The sequence below is a fragment of the Sinocyclocheilus grahami genome, unplaced genomic scaffold, assembly GCF_001515645.1.
Source record: "Sinocyclocheilus grahami isolate Dianchi unplaced genomic scaffold, SAMN03320097.WGS_v1.1 scaffold367.1, whole genome shotgun sequence".
Taxonomy (NCBI): domain Eukaryota; kingdom Metazoa; phylum Chordata; class Actinopteri; order Cypriniformes; family Cyprinidae; genus Sinocyclocheilus; species Sinocyclocheilus grahami.
Window position 1 is genome coordinate 1,081,560 of NW_015505546.1, and position 22,522 is coordinate 1,104,081.

At 40.2% G+C, this 22,522-nt stretch overlaps 1 protein-coding gene across 8 annotated transcripts in view; it reads right to left on the reverse strand.

Annotated features, from left to right (window-relative positions):
* Window positions 1-339: 339 nt before the first annotated feature.
* Window positions 340-22,522, reverse strand: part of LOC107549289 (dual specificity protein phosphatase 8-like) — a 52,444-nt gene continuing 30,261 nt past the window's right edge. For 7 of the 8 annotated variants that reach the window (XM_016230324.1, XM_016230323.1, XM_016230322.1 and 4 more), the window contains 4 exons: window positions 4,424-4,590; window positions 4,149-4,308; window positions 3,772-3,895; window positions 340-3,507 (listed from right to left, as the gene is read on the reverse strand). In XM_016230324.1, coding sequence (XP_016085810.1) covers window positions 2,454-3,507; window positions 3,772-3,895; window positions 4,149-4,308; window positions 4,424-4,590 — 1,505 coding nt within the window. In that variant the 3' untranslated portion in view covers window positions 340-2,453. Of the gene's footprint in view, window positions 3,508-3,771; window positions 3,896-4,148; window positions 4,309-4,423; window positions 4,591-8,329; window positions 8,957-22,522 lie in introns of those variants that run through there. The other variant, XM_016230330.1, reaches the window with a different exon arrangement.

The window sequence follows — 22,522 nt, forward strand, 5'->3', positions numbered from 1 at the left end:
AAATATAATGTTGTTAATTCATAAACACTTTTTTTTAAGAATCTCTGATCTTGCACAACTATGCTACTACAAAAAAACCAAAGGAAAAGAAATCACAAAACTTTCATATTTTGTAATGTTTGTATTTTGTTTCATCGTCACAAAATGGGTACATGGGGAGGAACAAGCCTTTCAAAAGAACCTGAGGTATTTTGCGTCAAGCAGCCTAAGGTATCAAGAAAATCTTTAAAAAAAACTCCCTATATCAATTAGTTTTGTTGATACGATGCTATTCACACAAAATATAATAATAACAATAATAATAAGTTGCCAACTATTTAACAATTTCAGCAAAAAAAGGACAGCCTGCATCTTTTTATTACATGTTTTAAATAATGATAACAATGTCTTTAAAATTATAGTACAGGGAAGGAAAAGGAAATACAGGTAATGTCTCACACAAGGAAAAAAACTTACAGCAGCACAAATACAAGATTTGCCATACAGAAAAGCTAACTGAAAAATACAGACATAAATAAATTGCTGAACTATTTCCCATGGATAGGGCAATCCCATTCACATTTGCACACACACACCCTTTCTGTGTTATATTTAACCTTTGGGGCGTTCTAGAGATTCTGAGAGGATGAAGGGAAAAGGGGAGTGAAGGAGAGAAAGAGTAGAAGAGAAATCGGACCTAAATAGAGAAAGCTCAGAGCTCAGACATGTAATTGACTCATTAAAAGCTCCCCTGAGAAGAAAGCAAGCAGAATGTATTGTCACCATAGTGCAGATTCTGTTCTTATCAGTTACTGGTCTTTCATATAAAGTTTATGATCCAATAAAAACTAGTTGATCAGCAGACATAACTGTCAGACCATCAGCCAGGTTCAGTTGTGTATCCTTTTTTGCTGATGAAAAGGTTAGGGGCTTATCTCCTCTCCAAGACGCATCTTTAGAAGTTTAGAAGAGCATCTGCAAAGGGTCCTTCTGGCATTCACAACAACAATCCACACATCCTCCCACAATCAGACCAAAACAAACAATAAATAATGTCATAAATATGCAGAACAAATGGGGGACACAGACAAACCCCTTTAGAGTCCCTGTCATTTTTTCCCTTCATTTCGTCTTGTGTGCTTGTTAATACAAAAATCGAATTCTTGAAAATCTAAATGAGTCGCAACTCATTTTCCCAATGCTTGGGGTATCATACATATTTTTCTAGATTACTCTAGAATATTCATGCTGGATTAAAGTCTTTAATAATTTAAGCCAGCAGGCTGGAGAGACAAACGAAAGCCATACCAAATGCTTTAGTTTGTGACACACTGCAGGACATCAATGGTTGGTTACACATGATTTTTTGTAAAGCGCTGTGGTACCCTTTTAATGAGAACGTTCTAAAACTTCCCTCTTAAAGCAACAGAAAGTGCATTTAAACATCAGATAATTCCTGGTAATAACTGCACTCCCTTATAAAGAAAAAGGAGGACAAAAGAAAAAAAAAAACGAAGTAAAAACACATATTGCTTGTAGTTGCGTTTCAGTTTTGCGAGTGTATTTTTGTAAATATCACAGAAAAGGAGAGCTCAACACTGAAAAGAGGAAAAATAAAAACTCCACAATCTTTTATATTATTTCTCTTTACCAGAATGAACCAGTAGAATAAATTAAAACTGTAACTAAGAAAATGACCAAAAAAACTTTAAACATCCATTGAAATCACGGTGTATATTTCATATACTATTTGTTTGTAAGGAAAACAGCAGCCTTGACGCATGCTTAGTGAGAGGAACATGGGTTGCACAACAGTTCGCGCATCACCATTTGGGCACAGGAGGGGAAGGACTAGACCCTGAAATCTGGGTAACAAAAGAGTGACAGAGAACATTATGGGAAAACGCCCACAATGCATTTCCTTCATGACATGCCTGGTTCCTCCTCCAGGATTCCATGAATGCTGGGATACAGGAGCAGGGTGGACAAGAGCACTGCACAAAGAGGCCTTCATTCAGCCAGCAAAAGCATGTACCACCAAGGCTTAGTCTGTGCTGACTCCTTGTGCTGTGGTGGTGTAACGTCCATAATACAAGAAACAAAAGTGAGCATAACAGCCATGCTTGATTCTCAATACACCAAAAGGCTGGTAAAGCTTTTATGAGGAAAAGGGTGGTCTGTTTCTAGAATGAGGAAATGAGGGATTCTGCCACTGCAGTCTCAGCTCGTTGTCATCTGGGGATGGCTATGGCTTACAAACAGTAGAAAGACAAAGAAAAAAAGTAAATCAGCTTCCGGTTCCACCGGCTTAAAAAGACAAAAAAACAAAAAGAGTTCAATTTCTGAGAACTAGTCATTTATTGACAATTCTATGAACTAATATGAATGCTCCACAGCTTTGCCAGGCCCACTCTTAGTCATCCTTGCTCATAAGTGGCGTCTGTCCGTCTGTGCGTTAAAGTCCCCAGGGGCTGTCAGGATACTTCAATGATTTCCATGCTTCCAGAGAAGCTGGACTGTTTGCTGATCTTTCCCAGTTCCTCCCTTGAACGTGTCTCCGATATGCCCTCTTCAAACTCCATCTGACAGCTGCGCCGCTTGAACTGCTTATCGGCAGCACTAGAAGTGGGAGCGTCCTCGTGCCAGCTGCCCCTCGAGTCCCGTGGCTCCCCCACCTTCTCCCGCAGACGCACAGCCTCGCATGGGCCGGGAAGGCTGCTGCATCCCAGTGCAGGAAAGTGTACCACCCCTCCTCCACCTCCATTACCGTTCATTGACTCCGAGCTGTAGAACCAAGGGGCTTCGCCTGTTGGCGTTACAGGGGTCGTGGCCTGTACGGTGTCTCTATGCTTGGTCCACATGGGCCCGGTGCCCACAGTGGGAAGGCTGAGCAGCAGGGAGGGCTTTAGATTGTTGTCAAGACTGGGACTTTTGTGTGCGGGGAGTGAGTGTCCGAAGTGCGAGTGCACAGGAGAACTTCCAGCGCTGCTACCATTGTGCTTGCTTTTCCTCCGCGAACGAGGTCGGGAGCTGCTCTCAGGAAAGAGGCCTGGAGATTCAGCTAAACTGGGGCTGACAGGCGAGTACTGGCATACGCCATTGGCTTCTCTGGCCTCTGGGCTATCCAGCTTGCAGAGTTTGGGAACATCTTCGGTATGCGCAGGAGTGAGGCGAGGACAGTGGTTGGGCTCGTAGACCGATTTGATGTCAAGTGAGAAAGAGCGTTTGAGCCGGTTGGTGTCTAGGATACGCTCTGCTGACAGATTCAAGCCATTAAAGCCCTGCTGGAGGGAGGTTGGAGAAGGTAGCTTGGTGTCCAATTCTGTGCAGTCCTTCTCGGCCTCCAGACGACCCTTTTCAGGATCACTTGAAGATTCTCCTCTAGGTTCTGACAATTCCTTCAACTGCTCCAATTTCTCCTGACCCGAGGACAGAGCCTTTAGCAATTTCAGACCTTTCTCGAACTCCAGCAGCTGCCCCAGGAAGTTGAAGTTGGGTGATATTGAAGGTCTGCGGTCCTTCACAAACCTGGAAACACAAGAAGAGTAAGAACGATAACCTAAGGACAAATATATTGAAAGGAAGACATCTTCAACACAAAGACACATCATGTGAGCTTGTAAAGGCCTTGAACAAAAATATGTGTTTAGGAATGCCACGATGGGTATTGTTTACAAGTGTTTCTATGTGATCCAGTTTACATGTTGCAGGAAATTGATATACAATTACAGCTAGCAGAAAATGTCTTTCTGAGACTGCAATTTAAGCTGCAGGGTGTCTGAGTGAGTTTACCTGTATGCGTCATCTGATGACAAGCCCATTGTCTTCATGATATAAGCGATGGCGATGGTAGCGGACCTGGAGATGCCAGCTAAACAATGGACAATGACTCGACAGTTGGAAACCTTGGCTTTGTCTGAAAGGGAGAAGGGAGAACTGTGAGCAAACACAAAACATGCAAGACAAACCCAAATACCTCTTCAGTGACAAGCAAGATAAAAAAACATAAAATTTCTGCAAATATGCTTTGAGGAGCAAATTTGTTCTTCCTGATACCATCACACAGGGTGCCACTCACTTTTCATGCTAACATGTGGTTCACTTGAAGAAAATCAATCAGACAAGGGAAACTAAATAAACTTTTCCTATTGTCACAAGTTGGTTCTTACCAATAAACTCATTGGTTTTGTCTAGCCATGGCAGGAGTTTTTCACAGTAGTTGTCATTGACGGGAATGCGCATGAAATGGCTTTCGGAGATGAACTCTGGCTTTGGGCAGGTGTTGCTTGCATTTAACACATATGTGATGCCGTTTTGAGCCATCAGATCCTGAGAGTGCAAAGAACCAAGGTATGAATGTGACTATGTAACTACTCCAGTTTTGGAAGTTTTAACAAATGAAAAGTTTCTAACATTCCAAGACCTCAGTTACAGTCAGCTGTACCTTGTTGAGCACATCTTTTTGGGAGCCCAGGTAGAGATGGGGCAGGATTTGTGTGGGACCAACGTTTGCCACAGGCAGACACGGCTGAGACAAACTCATAGGCAGAGTGGCCACTGGCTTGCCTTCACATAGGCCTGGGAAACAGGATGAGAATGCTGCAAAACCACCTAAAGAAACACAGAGAAAAAGAGAGAATGTGTTAGGAAACAAAATGACCCCCTACCTATGTGATGGAAGAAAGACAAAACCAACAAGAATGCTGGATTTGGCACCTGTCAACATTGTCATTGTTGTAACATAAGTCGTTATGTAAGGGATGCAACTCAAAATCTCTCAAGCAGGACAAAGAACTTAAAGAGCGACCTATAATAATAAGAGGCATATTTCAAGTCAAAACCTTTCATACTAACAAAAGACATGCTGATGTCACACATCATTTGTCAAAACCTAAACAAGAGAGGATTGCATAATCCTAAACATAATCAGATGTTATGAACAAGATTATGGCAATCTAGGTCAGTGCATGTACAAACACAGCAGTCAAGTAAGCAAAGGCCAGTTGGCCTAAAGAAGGATTCTGTTTCTTTAAGAGGCGGGTGGCTCCAGTTTTGGCATTTGTCTGCTGGAGCTCCTTTTCCTGGATGACCTAATATCCTCAACTGAACAATTGCGTCAGGCTTAGAGAATGAGGGTGGTCACAGGTGCAGACCAAGCCCTTGATCCATAGCTCTGGGGCGTTGAGTGTCTGGACAGCGATGTACACACGTACAAATGCAAGGTGCAAAACTGGAAATGCACTCACGTGCATCTATAAGCAGCTGAACTAGAATGCATTTGCGTAACAGGGAAAGATGGAAAAGCGGAATGGAATTTCAGAGGAAGAAAGTAAAGTCTTCATTGAGCTGTGCAATGCTGCCAGAAAGCGTGAGCCCCGGCAGATGGGTTTAGACCTTAATCGCAGATGAGCTCCATGAGAATCTGGGACATGGTAACCCTGGGAGCGTGCACACACAGCAGTCAACTAGGGAGTCACAAAATCATTTCATCCCGGCCAAGAAACAGTGCAATAGTCCAAACAAAAGTGACTGTGTTAAACAGATCTGAGTGGGAAGGAGTTAAAATGAACAAGTCAATAAAATGAGTCATGGCAAATAAAGAGTGAGGTGATAAGAAGGTTTACAACAAAGAGGGGCCACACTCAACGTTATTGCATGACATTATTCAGAGTCTATGCATGGGTGACAAATCATACATCAATTAACCGTGAACTTTAAAAGCCACCTGCTTTGCCCTAACTGACAACAAGTAACACCTGTCCCTCTTATCCATGTGCAAATCCCCATCTAAACAACTATTGTTTGCTTGGGGGTGCCTGGTTCTTTAAGAGCTTGAGCGACAAACTGTCTGTTTCCTGCTATTAATGGCAACGGCTGGTACAATGACATCATCTCTCAGCACAGAAGACGGAGGTGATTTGCATGTCACTCAAGCAGAACCAACGGGCCCCTGGTGCCTCCTCCATACGCCCTCGAAACCAGTGGTAGAAGAATGACTGCCGACCAAATGTTCTACGACCCCCATTCTGGTTCAAATACACCCTTCCCCCCAAATCGCACACACACACAAATACGTTCAAACACATTGATACAACATCAAATCCAGGATGTCTGTTCACCATCCCCCAACTGTAACTCCCCTCACTGGCCCAGTGACATAACTGCCTAAAAAAGGGTTGGTCATTATGTCAACACTGTCAGCAATACCCAAGTAAGACTACAAATTTTGCCTGGTTAAGGCTTGTTAGAACCAGCTTCCTTTCCCACATCTCTCAAATGCATTACTTTTGCCAAAACATGGAAGTAGTGCCGACTTCCCATCCCTCTTCCTTGAACTCAAAGGTCAAGGATTTCAAAGGGCATCTGGGATCTGTGAAAGCAAGACCACAGCTCAAAAGGTAAGTGGACAAGATCTCCTTTGGAAGTGATCTTTCATCCCCTCAAGGATCTGGAATAGTGTCCTGCTTCAAAGATCTACAGGGGTGCTTTATATAGCTTCCTTGAAAAAAAAAATGTGTTACTGGACCACAGCAACACAAACAGGAACACGCACAGCACCACATTGTTGAAAAGCCAAGAGAGGAAATACTTGAGTGAGGTCATCAGCTATCATTTCTAACTGGGCGGTGGTGGTGACAGTTACGATTACAAGGAAACCACAAGCTTCCGTATCTGTCTTAACATCTTGCTAATGTTGAATCAACGAACGCCTACTTTTACTTCTTCCACAGAAATATGAACAATTATTTGCACCTTAAGCAGTCAAGTTAAAGAAGTGTGTCAAATACACATTTAAAAGAAACTGATGTTCTCACTAGATGTTGCGAGCATGTAGGACTCTCTGAATTGAATAAATATACACATGCACAATGCACAGACACACACGACTGACTTAGGCAACATTAGTCACTTTTATAGACTCCAGTTACGTAAGAGGGCAGTGGTGACATTTCTCAAAAACCACTAGGCATATGAATGTATGTATGTTTTCAGCAAGAGAAGTGTGCCAGGGTCAATCTCACGCTGGACGAAAAGGCAATGTGCCACTCGCATACTTCCTCTATGTTTTTTTCTCTCTCTCTCCAAAGCTTACATAACCTCCATTCACCATCCAACTTTCTCTGACGCACCTCAGACCTCAGTTCTTCTTAAAAGTGCAATAACCTCTCTTGTACAGAGGAACCGTAACATCATGGAAGAATTTATCTGGAATTGCAGGGTGAATAGCTTATACAGAGACTACAATGCTCAGGTCAGCACAGACATGTGTGATACCTAAATTCGACTGCAGCTGCAATGCCATGTTCCCCTACTTTGCAACAAAGCAGCAGACAAGGTAATAAGGTTACATTTTTCGGATATGGCCATGAACTATTGAGCCGCATTTGTGTTTAATAACACAGAGTGCACAGTTCATTAACTCCACCCTTTGATATCAGTTCATTGTCCTGCAGCACCTGACCTCCATCTTTAGGAGCCCCTCAGTTTTTCATCTTTTCAGCTGAGCTCTATAGCCACTCTCACACAGGCTTCCATTCAAGGCTCTACATCCAGCAGCATTGATGGGCCCCTGAATGAAACTAATGCACATCAACACACGCACACACATACAAGTCTCCAGATGCAGAAGACATGACGCCATTGAGGAGCAGCCCCCATCTGTCCCCATCTCTGCGTGCACACACACACTTATTAGCATCTCAATAAAGACCCAATGACATCATTGCACACATGCATGCTGCACAATGAGGAACACAAAAAACAGCAGGGGGTTGGTGGCTACCTCATCACTCCCGGCGCTTTGTGTCATGCTTGACAGATTAGAAGTGTTAAACCCCAGGACCTTGTATCATCGAATCATTAACTGTTGGCGCTATTACAAGTATTGCATTTCTGCCCTAAAGCCATTACGAAAACATAGACATCACTCCAATAAAAGTAAATTGCTTGGTAAAGTCCAACTGTTTAACTTGTATTTGGTGACATCAGTAGAATGCACACATAACTCAAATATAAACTCGCATGTGTGCATAACGTTGTGAACCATGAACACACACAAAGCAACTGCATTAATAAATATACTCAAATCAAATAAATCCTATGCACGTCCATTTAATTTTCTACTATTCTAGGAGATAATCATAGGAGCAATGCTAGGTTAATGCTTAACTATTTAACATAAATGTAGGTTAAAGAAAGACACTAAAAAAAGAATTCTAACATCAGCCAAATATTTGGGACTACAGAAAAGAAAGAGGAAGATGATGAAACATATCGCATAACCAACACGTGTTTGACAGGTACAGATGGGAAAGCACCATCGGTCCAGGTGACAACAGATGCTACAGACCTCTTAGCTTGCGTTCTTTCCTCATCTTGCGGACTCTGATTTTGAGCCTCATGTCTGTTCGCTGGATCCCCGGCCAGAAGCAGTTCTCCGGGGGGGATATGACCACGTCTAGGGGCATCCGCACCAACCAGTCCAAACCGCAATCCAAGAACTATACGTCCGAAAGGTACTGGGTACCAAAAAAAGGTAAGATCCTAAAAAAACACTTAGGAGGGAAACTCCACAGGAAAGCAGCAACAACTGCGTCCCCCTCACAAAAAACGAGGGCAGAAGAAATGTGTAGTCTTTCCTCAGGAGCGCCACGGATCCTTCCTCGATCTCATTCTGTGTGGCAACAACTGAAAGTGGAGCTCGCTATTGTTGTACAGCCTCCGTTCAAGTCTTTCCCCGCCTCTCTCTCTCTCTCTCTGTGTGACCTTAGAGTGAATGAGCTCATTTGCCGTGAGCATAGTCTGCCTGTCTCTCTCCTCTCTCGCTTACTTTCACTCTGTCTCCCCCCGTCTTTCCTCTCTCTCTCTCGCTCTTACTGTGTGTGAGCTGAATCTGGCTTATGAGTAAGGCATGCAACCACATTCCTTACTCACAGAGCAAATATGCAGCCACCTTAGGGGCCCACTCAATGCTTTTCTGAAAATGAACTGCAAGTACACACATAATATATGAACACAGATGCATTTGATCTTCTCTTTTCACACTTCTCCTAAATGCATTCAATTTACAACAACAAAGCACAGTACATTTTAAATAGCAATTTTAAAATCAATAAAACAACTAAAATATATGCATCTTATGTGCAATTATAATTAGTTCTACTTATAATGAATTTTCCATCTGAATTTTGCATTATCAACTACTTTCCTGATATTTTTGAGGGGACGGTCCAAGGCCGGGTGTGTGCATCCTTCAATCTAAAATTGCGAAAAAAGCTTGCAGCTTTCGTTTCTGCTCTGATAGTCGCAAAACTATGCAGAAAGTTGTAGGTTTGTGTTAGAATCAGGAATGGTAAGAGAACATTGTGCTTTAAAAAAAAAAAAATTCACATTCAAACCAAACTTACGTTTTCAGCCAGCAAAGTTTAAATCCCATCTGGCTAGCGCGGTTTAACAACACATCCTGTTATGTTTAAGAATTAGGTCAGTAGGCAGAAAAGAGGTGGCCTTTTGTGCCTGTTTGAAAGCATTAGACTAAAAGCGTTTATACTATGAACGCAATCTGGTCGAATGCGTTTTTGACTACCTCTAAAAGTGGACAAGCTCAAAGCATTTCTGACCCTGTTTAAACCTGTATTTAATGTCATTCACTTGTGATCGGATCGACAGATACGCATCTTAATACCAGGTGTAAATGACCTAAAATGCCCTGTTAGTACAAGCCATAAAACGTCACACTAGCAAAACTAAGGTCATGGGTTCTATTCCCACTAAATGGAAATACTAAATGCATGACAAACACATCTGAGAAATCAAGTTTATTTCAATAAACTAAAAGTCTAACACACCTATCCATGTGCTGTAAGAGCACACCAGCCTAAACATGCTAAAATTGCTGTTAGTAGAGAGAGCACTGCAGGACGTAGTTACAATGGCTGTTCTAAAGTGCATTACTGCATGTTGCAAACACATTTTGGTTTACTCAGATGCAATATAAGCACATAAAGCATTCCAGGCTGGTTGATACTGGTTAGTTTTGGTTGTATCATTCACTACTTTGTGAATGTTTACTGCATGCATCAAGAGTAAACATCTCAATGGCTGAGTATGATGCAGTAGAGAGAAGCTGTATCAGAATACAACACACTACACCGCAGGATCATCTATCAGGTGAAGCAGAGGGACCACATCATTCATGCAGTTTGGCTACAACTCCACAAGCCTATATGTGCAGGTTATGGAGTGTTGCCACAATATATTGAATGTATTTATACAGCACTTTTGGGGTCTAACAGAGGATGGCGTGTGCATGGAAGAGGAATTTTTGTGCGAATGCGTGTGTGGAGTAGGAGGGGGTTAGCGCTGATAGCGCTTGTTGTCAGAGCACCAGTGACATGCGATACGCGGATACATCAGTCCATGATGTAATGCTTACGGGGCCCCAGCTGTCATGCCTGAGGTGTGAGGTAGCCTCCAGTTGAGCGCAACGCCAGCTCCAATCACTCAACACTCGCATGAGTGCATCAGTCTAAGTGTGTCCAAATCCCCCTGTCTGTGATAAAACAGCGTGAAAGTACGCTGGAGTTTGACATACATATCACATAAATGTATCCCAATGGGGCATCTCTCATTTACACTCACGATATGGGGCGAAGGAGCTAGAATTCTCACTGCATGATTAAGCTTCTAGATGTCTTATGTATACAAGCCATAAGTGAAGTCATGAAGAAGTCATGGAAAGAAAGAAACACAACACGTGTGTGTAGACATTACATGCTATGCATGTGTAGCTACATTGTTTTACCGCCAACAAAACAGCAGATACATGCCATACTGCAATAAATGTGTCTTTACCCCTAGGCTGAACGATTAATCATAATAAAACAAAATCTGCAATATGACTTAGTGTGATAATCAAATCGCTTGCAGTTTTATTAAATAAGTATACACGCTAAAAAATGCTGGGTTGTTTCAACCCAACTTTGGGTCAAATATGGACTAACCCAACCGTTGGGTTCAATTTTTACCTTAAATTTTTCACCCAAAAGTTGGGTTAGACCATATTTGACCCAAAGTTGGGTTGAAACAACCCAGCATTTTTAGAAGGGATACAGTGGGGAAAAAAAGTATTTAGTCAGCCACCAATTGTGCAAGTTCTCCCACTTAAAAAGATGAGAGAGGCCTGTAATTTTCATCATAGGTATACCTCAACTATGAGAGACAAAATGAGTTGGGTGAAAAATTTAAGGTAAAAATTGAACCCAACGGTTGGGTTAGTCCATATTTGACCCAAAGTTGGGTTGAAACAACCCAGCATTTTTTTTAGAGTGTATGCGCTGTGTGTTTCAGAGTGAAGCACCATCTCTGCATCTGCTCTGAGTTTGGGAACGCAACATGCGCCAACCATCTTCCTACTGTTGTAATGAGAAGCGCTTATCAACAAATGAGAATCTTTAAGAGCTCCCAGCAATTTTCCAATATAAGCTTGTTTAACATTTGTGTGATATTAAAATATTAAGTAAATATTATAAACAGTAGTAAATAGCATTGTACTAAGCACAGCAAACTTGGATTTTTTTAGTGCGGTCAACGTTAACGCGTTAACGCATGCGATTCATTTTACAATCCTTAACGCGTTAAAATAATTTAACGCAATTAACAATTTACTGAAGCACAATTTCTATTCTAACCCTTTAACCCAATGTTGCTTCTCTGCTTGCGATCAGATCATTTTAAGTCGCTAAACTCAGAGAAAGTTTTCAGTCCACTGATCCAGTAAGCGAATGCATTCAAACAATCCGTCCAAAACAGTGCTAATATAAAGGAAACCAGGCTGATTACATCAGAGATTGCAGAGAGAACAGAGACTCGCATTGCGTTTTAAGTGAATTATTAATTCCAGTGTGTTTCGCTTTAAAACACGAGCTCTGTCATATTCTGTGATTGTCTCTGAAGAACACGAGCCCTCACACGTCACACGCCACACGCGCTGTGTGTGAAGTACAGGCTGAACGGATTGTCAACACATCCCACCACTGTTGATGAGACGCAAACTATGGTTTCTCGACTGGATAACCAGTCTCGCTAGTAAAGTTCTGATGGATGAAGACTGCAATCAAGGTAAAGAGGGTTGCAGTGGCGTACAGGGGTCGTACAGTATGCAAGCGTGAGTCCGTTATAATAATGCGTGTATGAGTGCTCTTGACGCACTGATCGCACATTGTATTTATGCACAGGCACAGACATTTCCATACATTCACGTCGTTTCCACACAATTCACGATAATGTTTTGATTTGTCATGTGTGTGTTGCTGTGTTTAGTTATACTGAATGGATCCGTGTACTGTAGTAGATAAATGCAGTCAGCAGGCGGTTGGTTTAGTTTTTTTTTGGCATCTCCATGTTGTCCTGTTCGGTATCGCATCTTGACTTCTCTAAAATGTAAAAAAGTTCTTTGCTGTTGCACTGTACACATACTATAAAATCCTGATTTTTTTTTTCTTTCATATGTGCTTATATGGGCTCCTTATATAATTTGGTTCTTTGGTGTCCTTTTGGAGTTTCTAAGTGTCCTTTTTTGGAAAGACATTAAATTTATCTTGAAAAAAAGCTTGCAGAAATTACAGATTTTTGAGAATCACCCTTCAATCTTTTGGTTTACTTTGCTGGATATAGCAAATGATGACAAAATACATATTTGAAACCAGATAAATGGTCTATGCTTAACTTCATGAAGTGTGCGATTAATCGCGATTAATCACAGAAAAAGGGTATGATTAATTAGATAAAAAAATTGTAATCGATTGACAGCCCTAATTTTTTTTAAATCACATTTTAAACACATTTTGCTTTTTTCACATTTCAGTTTTCTTCCCCAAATCATTCAGCCCCAGGTGTACTGCTCTATTTTTAATATCATTAAATCGTCATCATCCTTTGTTGCACCCACCTGTTGACGTGCTTTAATCAGACACACATGGCCGCAGCAAACGTGTCAACTCGAACATATCCCAGCCGTTAGACAGCAGCCCACAATGTTTTCAGATGTAGGACTTTCCACACACACGTGAGGGTGACACATTTAAATACCACTAATCTGGTTAACTTACACTCTTAAGTGTAAAGGTTCCAAAAGGGGTTTTTCGCAATGATGCCATATAAAGAAAAAAAAAAGGTTCTCCAAAGAAGCTTTTAGTAAACAGCTTTTTTTCTAAAGAACCTTTCCCAGTACGGAACCTTTTGTAGAAAGGAAAGGTTCCAGGGATATCAATCAGTTTTAATGGAGCCGCCGATGCCAATAAAGAACATTTACTTTTAAGAATTTGGTATAGTTAAGTGATCAAAACCATTTGCGGATTTGAACCCAACTAAGGGTGCTCCATGAACTGTGTTCTTGAGAAAGACAGTTCCCAGATTGCTTGTTCCTGTATTAAGTGTACTGTAAATCACTTTTTCCTCTTCCAACTTCTTCACACCACTAGTTTTACTGTAAAGTTACATATCCTCTTACAAAAGGATATGGCTTTTGGTCTGTGATATTGCTGTGACTCAATGTTTCCATCAGTCTCGTAAAACATGCTGAGCTATGAGGTGATAAATCAGCATTGCTTGAATCTTATATTAGTTTTCATTTAACACTGCCAATCCTGTTAAACACTATTAATGCTAAAGATCTCACATAGTTCAGAAAACACTTGAGGCTTCTAAGTGTAATGGCTCAACAGGATGCCGTCAGTCAGTACTGGGCTGAAACCCAGTGTACAGGTCAAAGGTCAAGTTCATTAATCAAGGTCTGCCATGTTTCAGCTATGTTACCAACAGCTGAAGAAGGACCCAGTTTTAACCGGTTTTAACACTTTTGGAGGCCAGTTACATCAGATTTGAATTTTCAGATGTTTTGCAAGGACGTGTTTATAACCAAAAGCTTAAAACAATCTTATGCGATTCATACAAGTGGATGATGACATTTGTGGGATTAAGCAAGAAACTTGTTCACTTGTCACTGCGAGTTGTGAAAAAGACAAGGCGTCCTGAGAAGATTACTGACCAACTGTTGCACTCCTTCCTTTTTCCTAAGCTTAACATTAATGCTGCAATGGCAGAAGTTCAAACGTAGGGGAAAAAAGAGAATTCAATGGAGAACCCTGTAATAAAACTGCAGTTATGAAATATTAAATAAATATTACTACTATAGCTGCAAATTTCATTTAGAGCAGCCATGTAGTTTTTTTTTTTTAATCACATTGTGCTGTTGATAATTTGAACATATGTTTTGTTTGTGAATAAAATGGATTAGGTGAATTTGAACCGAGACCTGCAAAAACTATTTGCTTTAAATTTTTTATTTGCACCAATGGTCCTGATATATGGGCAGACATGCATTAATCCGCACCTCTGTATTATATTTACATTTTACCACATTTCATGCATCATCTATTCCCATGTTGTCCATTCTTTCCTTACTCAAGAAGTAGGGGTGATTGAGAAACTAGAGTTGATCTATCAATATGGACAAAGGTCTCTGTTCCCCAACCCTTCCCCCCTAAAAGACAGCGAAAGAAAGCAATCTAAACCCCCTATGGAGAACTATGATGTCATCGGGCCACATGTAAACCAGGATAGAGGTCTCCAGAGAGGGTTACACAACTGGGAGGATGTGCTTCATGTGGGAAGGAAAGGGGGAGACAGAAAGAGAAATGGAGAGAGCCTGAGAGAGAGAAAGAGAGAGATAAATGAGAGGGAGTATTAATGCTTACAATAAGACAGCAGGATTATGACAAAGTCCACATTCTTTACACAGGCGCTTCAAGCTCCGCAGAAAATCCAAATTTAGCCGAGGATGGAATGGAAGGATTGTGAGCCTCTATCAGGAAATGAGCGCCGGGTTGCCTCACTTGTTTGTGTACATGTATGTCCTGTGTTCTGCAAACTTTTCCTGGAATTCATTGCATTCTTGAAGAGCCACCAAAACCTTTGTAATGTTTGGAAGAGAATAGAACTAAGGCTGTCAATTTAACATGTTAATTTAGAACTGGAACATTACCTGAAAGAAATCACCACATGTAATCATGCTCCCTGACTCGTATGTGAATTCTATAATAAGGAATTTTCCTACCATCGGAGCAATTCAACACCCAGCAGATTTGCATAAATGGAACCGTTTTAATCAATCTTTGAGTTACGGCAACTTCTAATGAAATTACGTTTAACCAACAAACTACACCGAGTTAAAAGGAATTTAATAATTTGTAGCATAAACACAAAAAGTTGATTACTCAAATCAATCCAACTAATTGAGTTGTGACCCTGGAACCAATGAATCTAATATTTTTCAGTTAAAAAAAAAACTGCTAGCATAGCACATGTTAGATGTAACTTATTTAGCAGGTAAATTTAGTGAATTGGTTGGAAATTACTTGTCATCGCTCATATGGTCTATGTAGTATATACATTCACATAGCTGCCCACAACCTAACCAAGACATCTACTCTTCAGATCAATGGCAACCACAAAAACTTCAACATAACAGAAACTCTTTTACTGTAAATGTCAAAAATAATCACATTAAACACTAACAGGTCTTTCTCTTTACTAAAAAACACAAAATATTCCAACATGTGTTATCCTTATCCAGTCCTAGGCAAAGCATGCTGGGAATTAGAAGTCCACTACCCCATTTTCAAAAGTTATCAAGATAATTTAATTAACTTACTTTAGGTCCCCTGCATTTCTTTTAGAGCGTACTAGAAACCACGTAATAATGGTCTAAAATGACTCCGAAAACCTTATACTAGAATACCTTAGCAATATTCTGGCGACCTCCATAAGACTCTAACATTGTGTTAGAGAGTTTTTCACAACAAAAAACACATTTCTTTCTGAAATTATTGAAAAAAATCTGCAGTTCTACTCGACACGCTCCAGGAGAATTTGAACCGGTGTTTCCACCATAAAAGGTGGTCGTGCTAACAAGGACGCTAAAGACCACAGCCTCTAGTGTCAGTCACTAGTGTGTCTCTTGAGATCAGAGGAGTGAGGTTCACTTGCACTGCTCTTACTAGCTGGCATCCATTACACTCACCCCCCTAAACCTCACTACCACCCGGGTCATGGCACCAATATAATCCCTCCGGTTCTATTTGGCCCACTCTACAATGTTTCCAGCATTGGAGGCAGGCGAGCTAACAAGGACACTAAAGACCACAGCCCCTAGAATCAGTTGCTAGAGCATCTACTGAAACTAAGCTGTAAATCCTCACAAATTGTTGTGACAAACATATTTGGCTTTTTTCCAAAGCAGCCTACATTTTATTCATATATATTTATCAGTTCATGTATTCCCTGGGAATCGAACCCATGACCTGGCGTTGCTAGCGCTGTGCTCTACTGTTTAAGCTACAAGAATTCCATAAACCATAAACTTGGCCCGCCCTGAATGAAATATGCTGCCGCTTAGAGGTTAGCCAATCATAACACACTATTTGCATAGAAGTCATCAAGGTACAGAAGGAAAACCAGCCCTTTGTGGGTGCGATTTTTGGTGCAAGAAACCATCGTTAACGGTATAAAAGAGGTTAAAATAAAATGCACTGAAAGTGCTGAATATGAGTGGATATATATACAGTATATATAATGTACAGTAGAGTGGAAAAGAATTCCTCAATTTAAATAAGTGCACTGAATGCTTTTCTTTTTTAACGGGAATTTGGATGGTAGGTAGATTCAAGGAAAGGAAAGGGTGAAAAAAGAGGGAGACAGTAGCAGAGAGGAGAGGAGAAGTAGTTCATGTCATGCTGAAAGTATTTGGCACTGGTCGGTCTGCTGACATTTCTTAATTTCTTCAGCTTGTTTCTCAGAATTGACATAACACATATAATTTGAGGTCTCTGAGAGCACAGAGAAACTATAGCCAAGTTTACAGCGGGCCATATGCAGGACAAATGCTACTCATTTCTTCATACCGCACAGTGGTGTATGTATGTCGAGGGTAAAGGGTGGAGAATGAAAGGTCATCTTTTCGACCTTTGTGAATCTGTGGTGTGTATATGTGTGCTGTTCAAGTAGGCGACTGGCGCCAGATGTGATGACCACAGGAGCCTGAACTAAAAATAGAGCCATGCTCTAATCAGAAAGACATACGGCCAGAGAAAGAGTTGTGTGTGTGTGTTTGTTGAAAATAACAGAGCACCAATAACGTCCCTCGAGCGCTTACTTCATTCTAATGGCAACAGTGGCTCTTTTTCAATAGAAGCATTGATCCCGGTGCTGCTCTGAGACGATAATGGAAACAGGTCACATAGACACAGGAAGTCAAACTGCTGCATGATGAAGTTTTAGATGTTAACCATCTAAAGTGACTCATACATATTTTGAAGAATGTTGGTAACCAAACAGTTGACGGTAGCCAATGACTTACTGACAAAGTCAGAGGGAACCAGAAACTGTTGGTTATCAACATTCGTCATAATATCGAGTGTTCGACAAAAGGTTCATACAGGTTTAAGATATATTTTATTGTTCACATCATGTTGATTTGGTCAGTTTGTTGTACTATTCCTCACTTGTAGGACACTTTGGATAAAATTGTCTCCTAAATAAACTAGAATCTAAAGAAAATGTGGTGCTTGTCTATGCAAAACTCACCACCACAATGCAAGGGTTTTTTGGGTCGTATCAAGGGAAATGCTATGTGGTTGCTAGGTGTTTTTCTATGGGCCCAAATCAAAAACAGGCCACCCCCAAGTGTATAGTGTTCTGGGGCTGGATTCATGAAACATTTATATGAAGAAAACTCATCTTAACTGTCTTATTTTAAGTTAAGAATAATTTTATTCTCAAAAAAAAGAAAAAGAAATGTTCTTATCTTTTTAAAGATTTTTCTTAGACAGAACTTTAAGACAGAAGTTCAAGGCAAATAATGAGTTGGATCGCTTCAAAAATAGCACTTTCTTTGACAGGCCACACAATTTCAGGCATCATTCAGATTTCTTGTATATAACAATGTCTGAAAGTACAAATGTTGAGCTTTGGTGCCTATATGGAAACAAAGGTTTGAATCTGGGCTGCACAGTGCTCGTCACGTCACAAGATGTAAACTGATGGACTGGAGTGGTGTGGATTACTTGTGGATTATTGTGATGTTTTTATCAGCTGTTTGGACTCTCATTCTGACGGCACCCATTCACTGCAGAGGATCCATTGGTGAACAAGTGATATAGTGCTAAATTTCTCCAAATCTGTTCCCATGAAGAATCTAACTCATCTACATCTTGTATGGTCTGAGGGTTGTTACAATTAGCCTAAGTTTCAAAACTTATCATCTCATTTGATGCCATTTTTGTTAGTGATTTCACTGACACAATTAACTTCATAGTTGGAACATAGAATTGTACATTTATGTTTAAAAATGCATCTTGGAATGTTTCTGAACGTTTAGTCTAAAAGTATGATTGAGTTTTATGTTATAACCAGGGCTTACAACAGTTAAAGTCAAGCAAATATAATAGGAAACATTTTTTTCCAGAGAAGTCCGTCAGACTTTTTCCTGTGCTGGTTTAAATCATGAATACCCTCCTGTCCTTTACCTCAACTGGGCGTAGAAACGGCGGTAAAATTGGAGCTTTGGCTGACCGTGGCGAGTCTGGAGTCTGAGAGAGAACGTAATGTTGAGGGCATGCTTACAGTGAAAGGATATATTGATATTGTTTTAGAGCGAATGCGTCACCACCTGTTCATTACCTCATTTTGGCGAACACACACAAACACTTCAGCAAGAAACGCCCAGTTGCATAATAGAAGCCGGGAGCGAGACAAAGCTGAATTCAGCTCCAAAAGCTGCTAAATACAAAGGGGAAAGGAACAGCCGCGCTCTGGACCCTGCCAAGCTAAAACTTCTTCTAACTGAACATAATTCGCTACTTTCTGCCGAATTCCTCCCATTTGTGCTGCATTAACTGTTGGTGGCACAGAGGACATTTTATTCATCCTTTTTGAATGGAATATCACAAATTTTAAAGCATCTGCAAGTTTAAAATATGAGTTAGAAATGGATTCTTTGCATTTGTGTTGGTTTCATCTGGTTTTAAAAAGTTTAAATAAATAATGAAATTGATTGATCAATATATTTTTTAATGAAAAAAAAAAAAAATGAAATAAAAAGTTATGTGGTGTAACCAAGTAAAAAGTAAAAACATTTTCTTTTACACCTTGAAAACATGTGAGTGTACACATCTTAATCATTATTTAAAAAAATAAATTAAAAAAGTTTTAAAATATATTTGTCAAGGTAAAAAGTATTTAATATGAAGATCATTCATTGTTAATTCATAAATATCATTAGTTATGGAGAGACACACTGCATCATATTTTACAATCTCAGCTAACCTTGACTTGACATAAAACGTTTAAATGATCAAATATTTATTTGATTTATTTGACTTATTGACCTTGACACACAGTCGAGGGGGTTTGCTTGTTGGTTGTACGGTACCATATATTTTTGATTTTGTGGACATTTTGTGGAAGGTTTTAATAAAATACAAAACTGAGGTTTTCTTTCAAGAAGTTTATTTATTCAATTAGGATTTTTTTCTTCATTATGATATCCGGACAGTGTATCACCCTGAAATCTCCTCAAATAATATTTTAAAATCAAAACTGATTCCTGTATTTTTGAATAAATTAATATATAGGACAAAAATGAGAATGGTATCATTGACCCACATAAAACCTGGAGAAAGTGACATACATGAACGCATATAGGTGACCTAGTGGACTTGATGTCCTACCATGCATAGAAAAACAAAGGCAGATAGGTGACAGGCTAGCGAGATTAAGAGTGATTGCACATCTGCAGGACACGCACATTCGTTCTGAATGTGTGAAAGCTTCAGGCGGTGTGTGTAAATGTGTGTATGCCATTCCAATAAGAAGAACGGCATGAACAAGATGCCTATGGAGCGAGATGGACGATCAAATTCAACAACAGCTCGCATAGCATTTCAGATCCTGTGATCGCCCTACATTAACAGGAAACAGCGTGCCAGCTCAACAGGCAACAAAGACGAACTTGCTGACAGTCAACGGGGTGAACACAAAGAGTTGGTTCAGGTGTGGTAGTTTCAGCTAAACCCAGCAGGAAATGAAGCAGATGAAGAAGTTTGGTGTAAAGTTCATGGACAAAATATAAATACACTTGTGATTTGTGCCACCTCATACTTTTCAATGAGCTGAAAGCAAACAACGTCTTTTACGTTATCAGCCATTTACATCACTACATAAACATGGCCAAGTATGCTGGCTAACTGACACATTTGCACACTAAACATATTAACCATTTCTTTGCTTTAATGCTTCACATCACTCAGCCTGAACTACTAAATTGTACTGAAAAATTGGTGAAATTACGGTATCGTACCATTTTAGATTTAAGATTTTAGATATTTTTTACCATCTACTGACCAAGATTTCACAACAGTTGCTAAAATGTAGAAGGTGTTTAACTGATTAGATTCCCCCGGATCTGAATTTGGGAGAAAACCGGTGACATCACAATATCCCTGCACTTCCAAAAACTTTGCATAGCCTTATTAAAGATCCGAACATTAGAAATGTAGTGCCAAGCATTTTATCCTCAGAGGAAACGCAGGTAAATACAAAGTTCTCTCATGAAACTCTAGATGGCGCAGGCCGATAGGTTCTAACTCAATCTAAAATAATTACATCATCTGTTTCTTGATTGGTTTCTTTCCGCATCAGCAGCCAATGAGCTTGCTGCTCAACATTCAAATACTTGGCTAGTGCTTGCTGTAGCAGTTGCAGCACGCTTCAAAAACCCTCCACCTTCCCCAGCTCCACCTGTATAGATCTGCTATGGGGTGATTTCATGTATGCTATATATGGGGTCTATTGCATATTTTATATATGCAGCAGCAGTATTTTCTACATGCTCACAGCAGCATTTGCATTTCATGACCCATTTAACTTCCATGGAACCTTTCAAATGCGCAAAAGGTTCTTTATAGTGGAAAAAGGTTCTTTAGATTTTTAAAATGTTCTTTACACTCAAAAAACTGGTTCTTTTAAGACCCGATCACTGGAGGGTTCTTAAATGGCTCAAAAATGCTTCTATGGCATCATTGCGAAACAAACCTTTTGGAACATTTGTTTTTAAGAGTGTAGACAAACTTCTTTGAGAACCACGCATAAAAAAAAACCAAACTATTTTTACATAAAGTGTTGAAATTTCATGAAATCCTTCTTAAATAATGTTATCAAACAATGAAACCATCACTTGCTCTCTGTTACATCAGTCTGCATCACTTTCAGGGACTTTCAAAGTTGGTTTGTGCATAAATGGCACTCTTTTATCCAGATAGCATTTATACTAAGGAAACAGTGACTGTTTAAGACAGGAAGTGGTCTTAAACGTCCTGTTCATTTAGAGTCTATCACTAACAATCATCACTATTGCGATCATAACACCATATCTTATCTTATGCGAAACCAAAAACGCTGTTACACAACTCAGTAGCTCTGATACAGACCCTCGTGTACTGCTTCAGCTCTCTTTATTACTGGTCACTGTAATGTATGTGCACAGTGTGTGTGAACAGCATAGTGCGCATATACTGTATATGAATTATTTTGCTCAACTTATTTTGTCCACAAGGTGGCGCTACTTGCTCCGCCGTTGTTTTGCAGTCAAAAAAGAAACATAAGAGCTACAAAACAACAACTAATAGAGACGCAACAACAATAGATGCCTGAGTTGAGAGATGTTTGCAACTTTAGTTTAAAGGGGTCATATGATGCGATTTCAAGTTTTCCTTTCTCTTTGGAGTGTTACAAGCTGATTGTGCATAGATAAGATCCCTGAAGTTGCAAAGACTAAAGTCTCAAAATCAAAGAGATATTCTTTATCAAAGTTAAGACTCTGCCACGCCCCCCTAAAACGGCTCGTTCGAACACGCCCCATATATCTAGGTCACTATGTGGAAATATTAGCATAATGTGGCCCAAATGTGCAGCAAAGAAAGAAGGCGTGGTTTCAGTAACCGCAGTTAGTGTTGAAGCAGCATGTCAGGGAGACGCTGTGTGTTTCTAGACGAAAGCAAAAGCACTTTATTTGGCCTTCCGAAAGTAGATGCATTTAGGAATCTTTAAGATCACTTACAACAGAACAGCAATGCATTTTATGGACGACCGTTTCATGAACCTAGGAGAGGAGGTAATTCTGACTTTGCTATGACAATCTGGCGCTTCTGAATCAGCTACTGTTTTATTATTAGTTTAAGTATTTGCTATTGACTGTTCAAATGCGGAGTTTTGCGCATCGTGTGTGTGTGTGTGTGTGCGCGTGTGTGTGTGTGTGCGTGTGTGTGTGTGTGTGTGAGAGAGAGAGAGCGAGAGAGAGACAGCGTCACATCACAGCAGAGTCAGCTGTCTTAACCGCGGCTTGTGTACCACATCATTACTGTGTCTGTTCCCCTTTCGGGCTTGAACTGATGGTAAAACTAATGACATTATTTACTGTCTTTACATT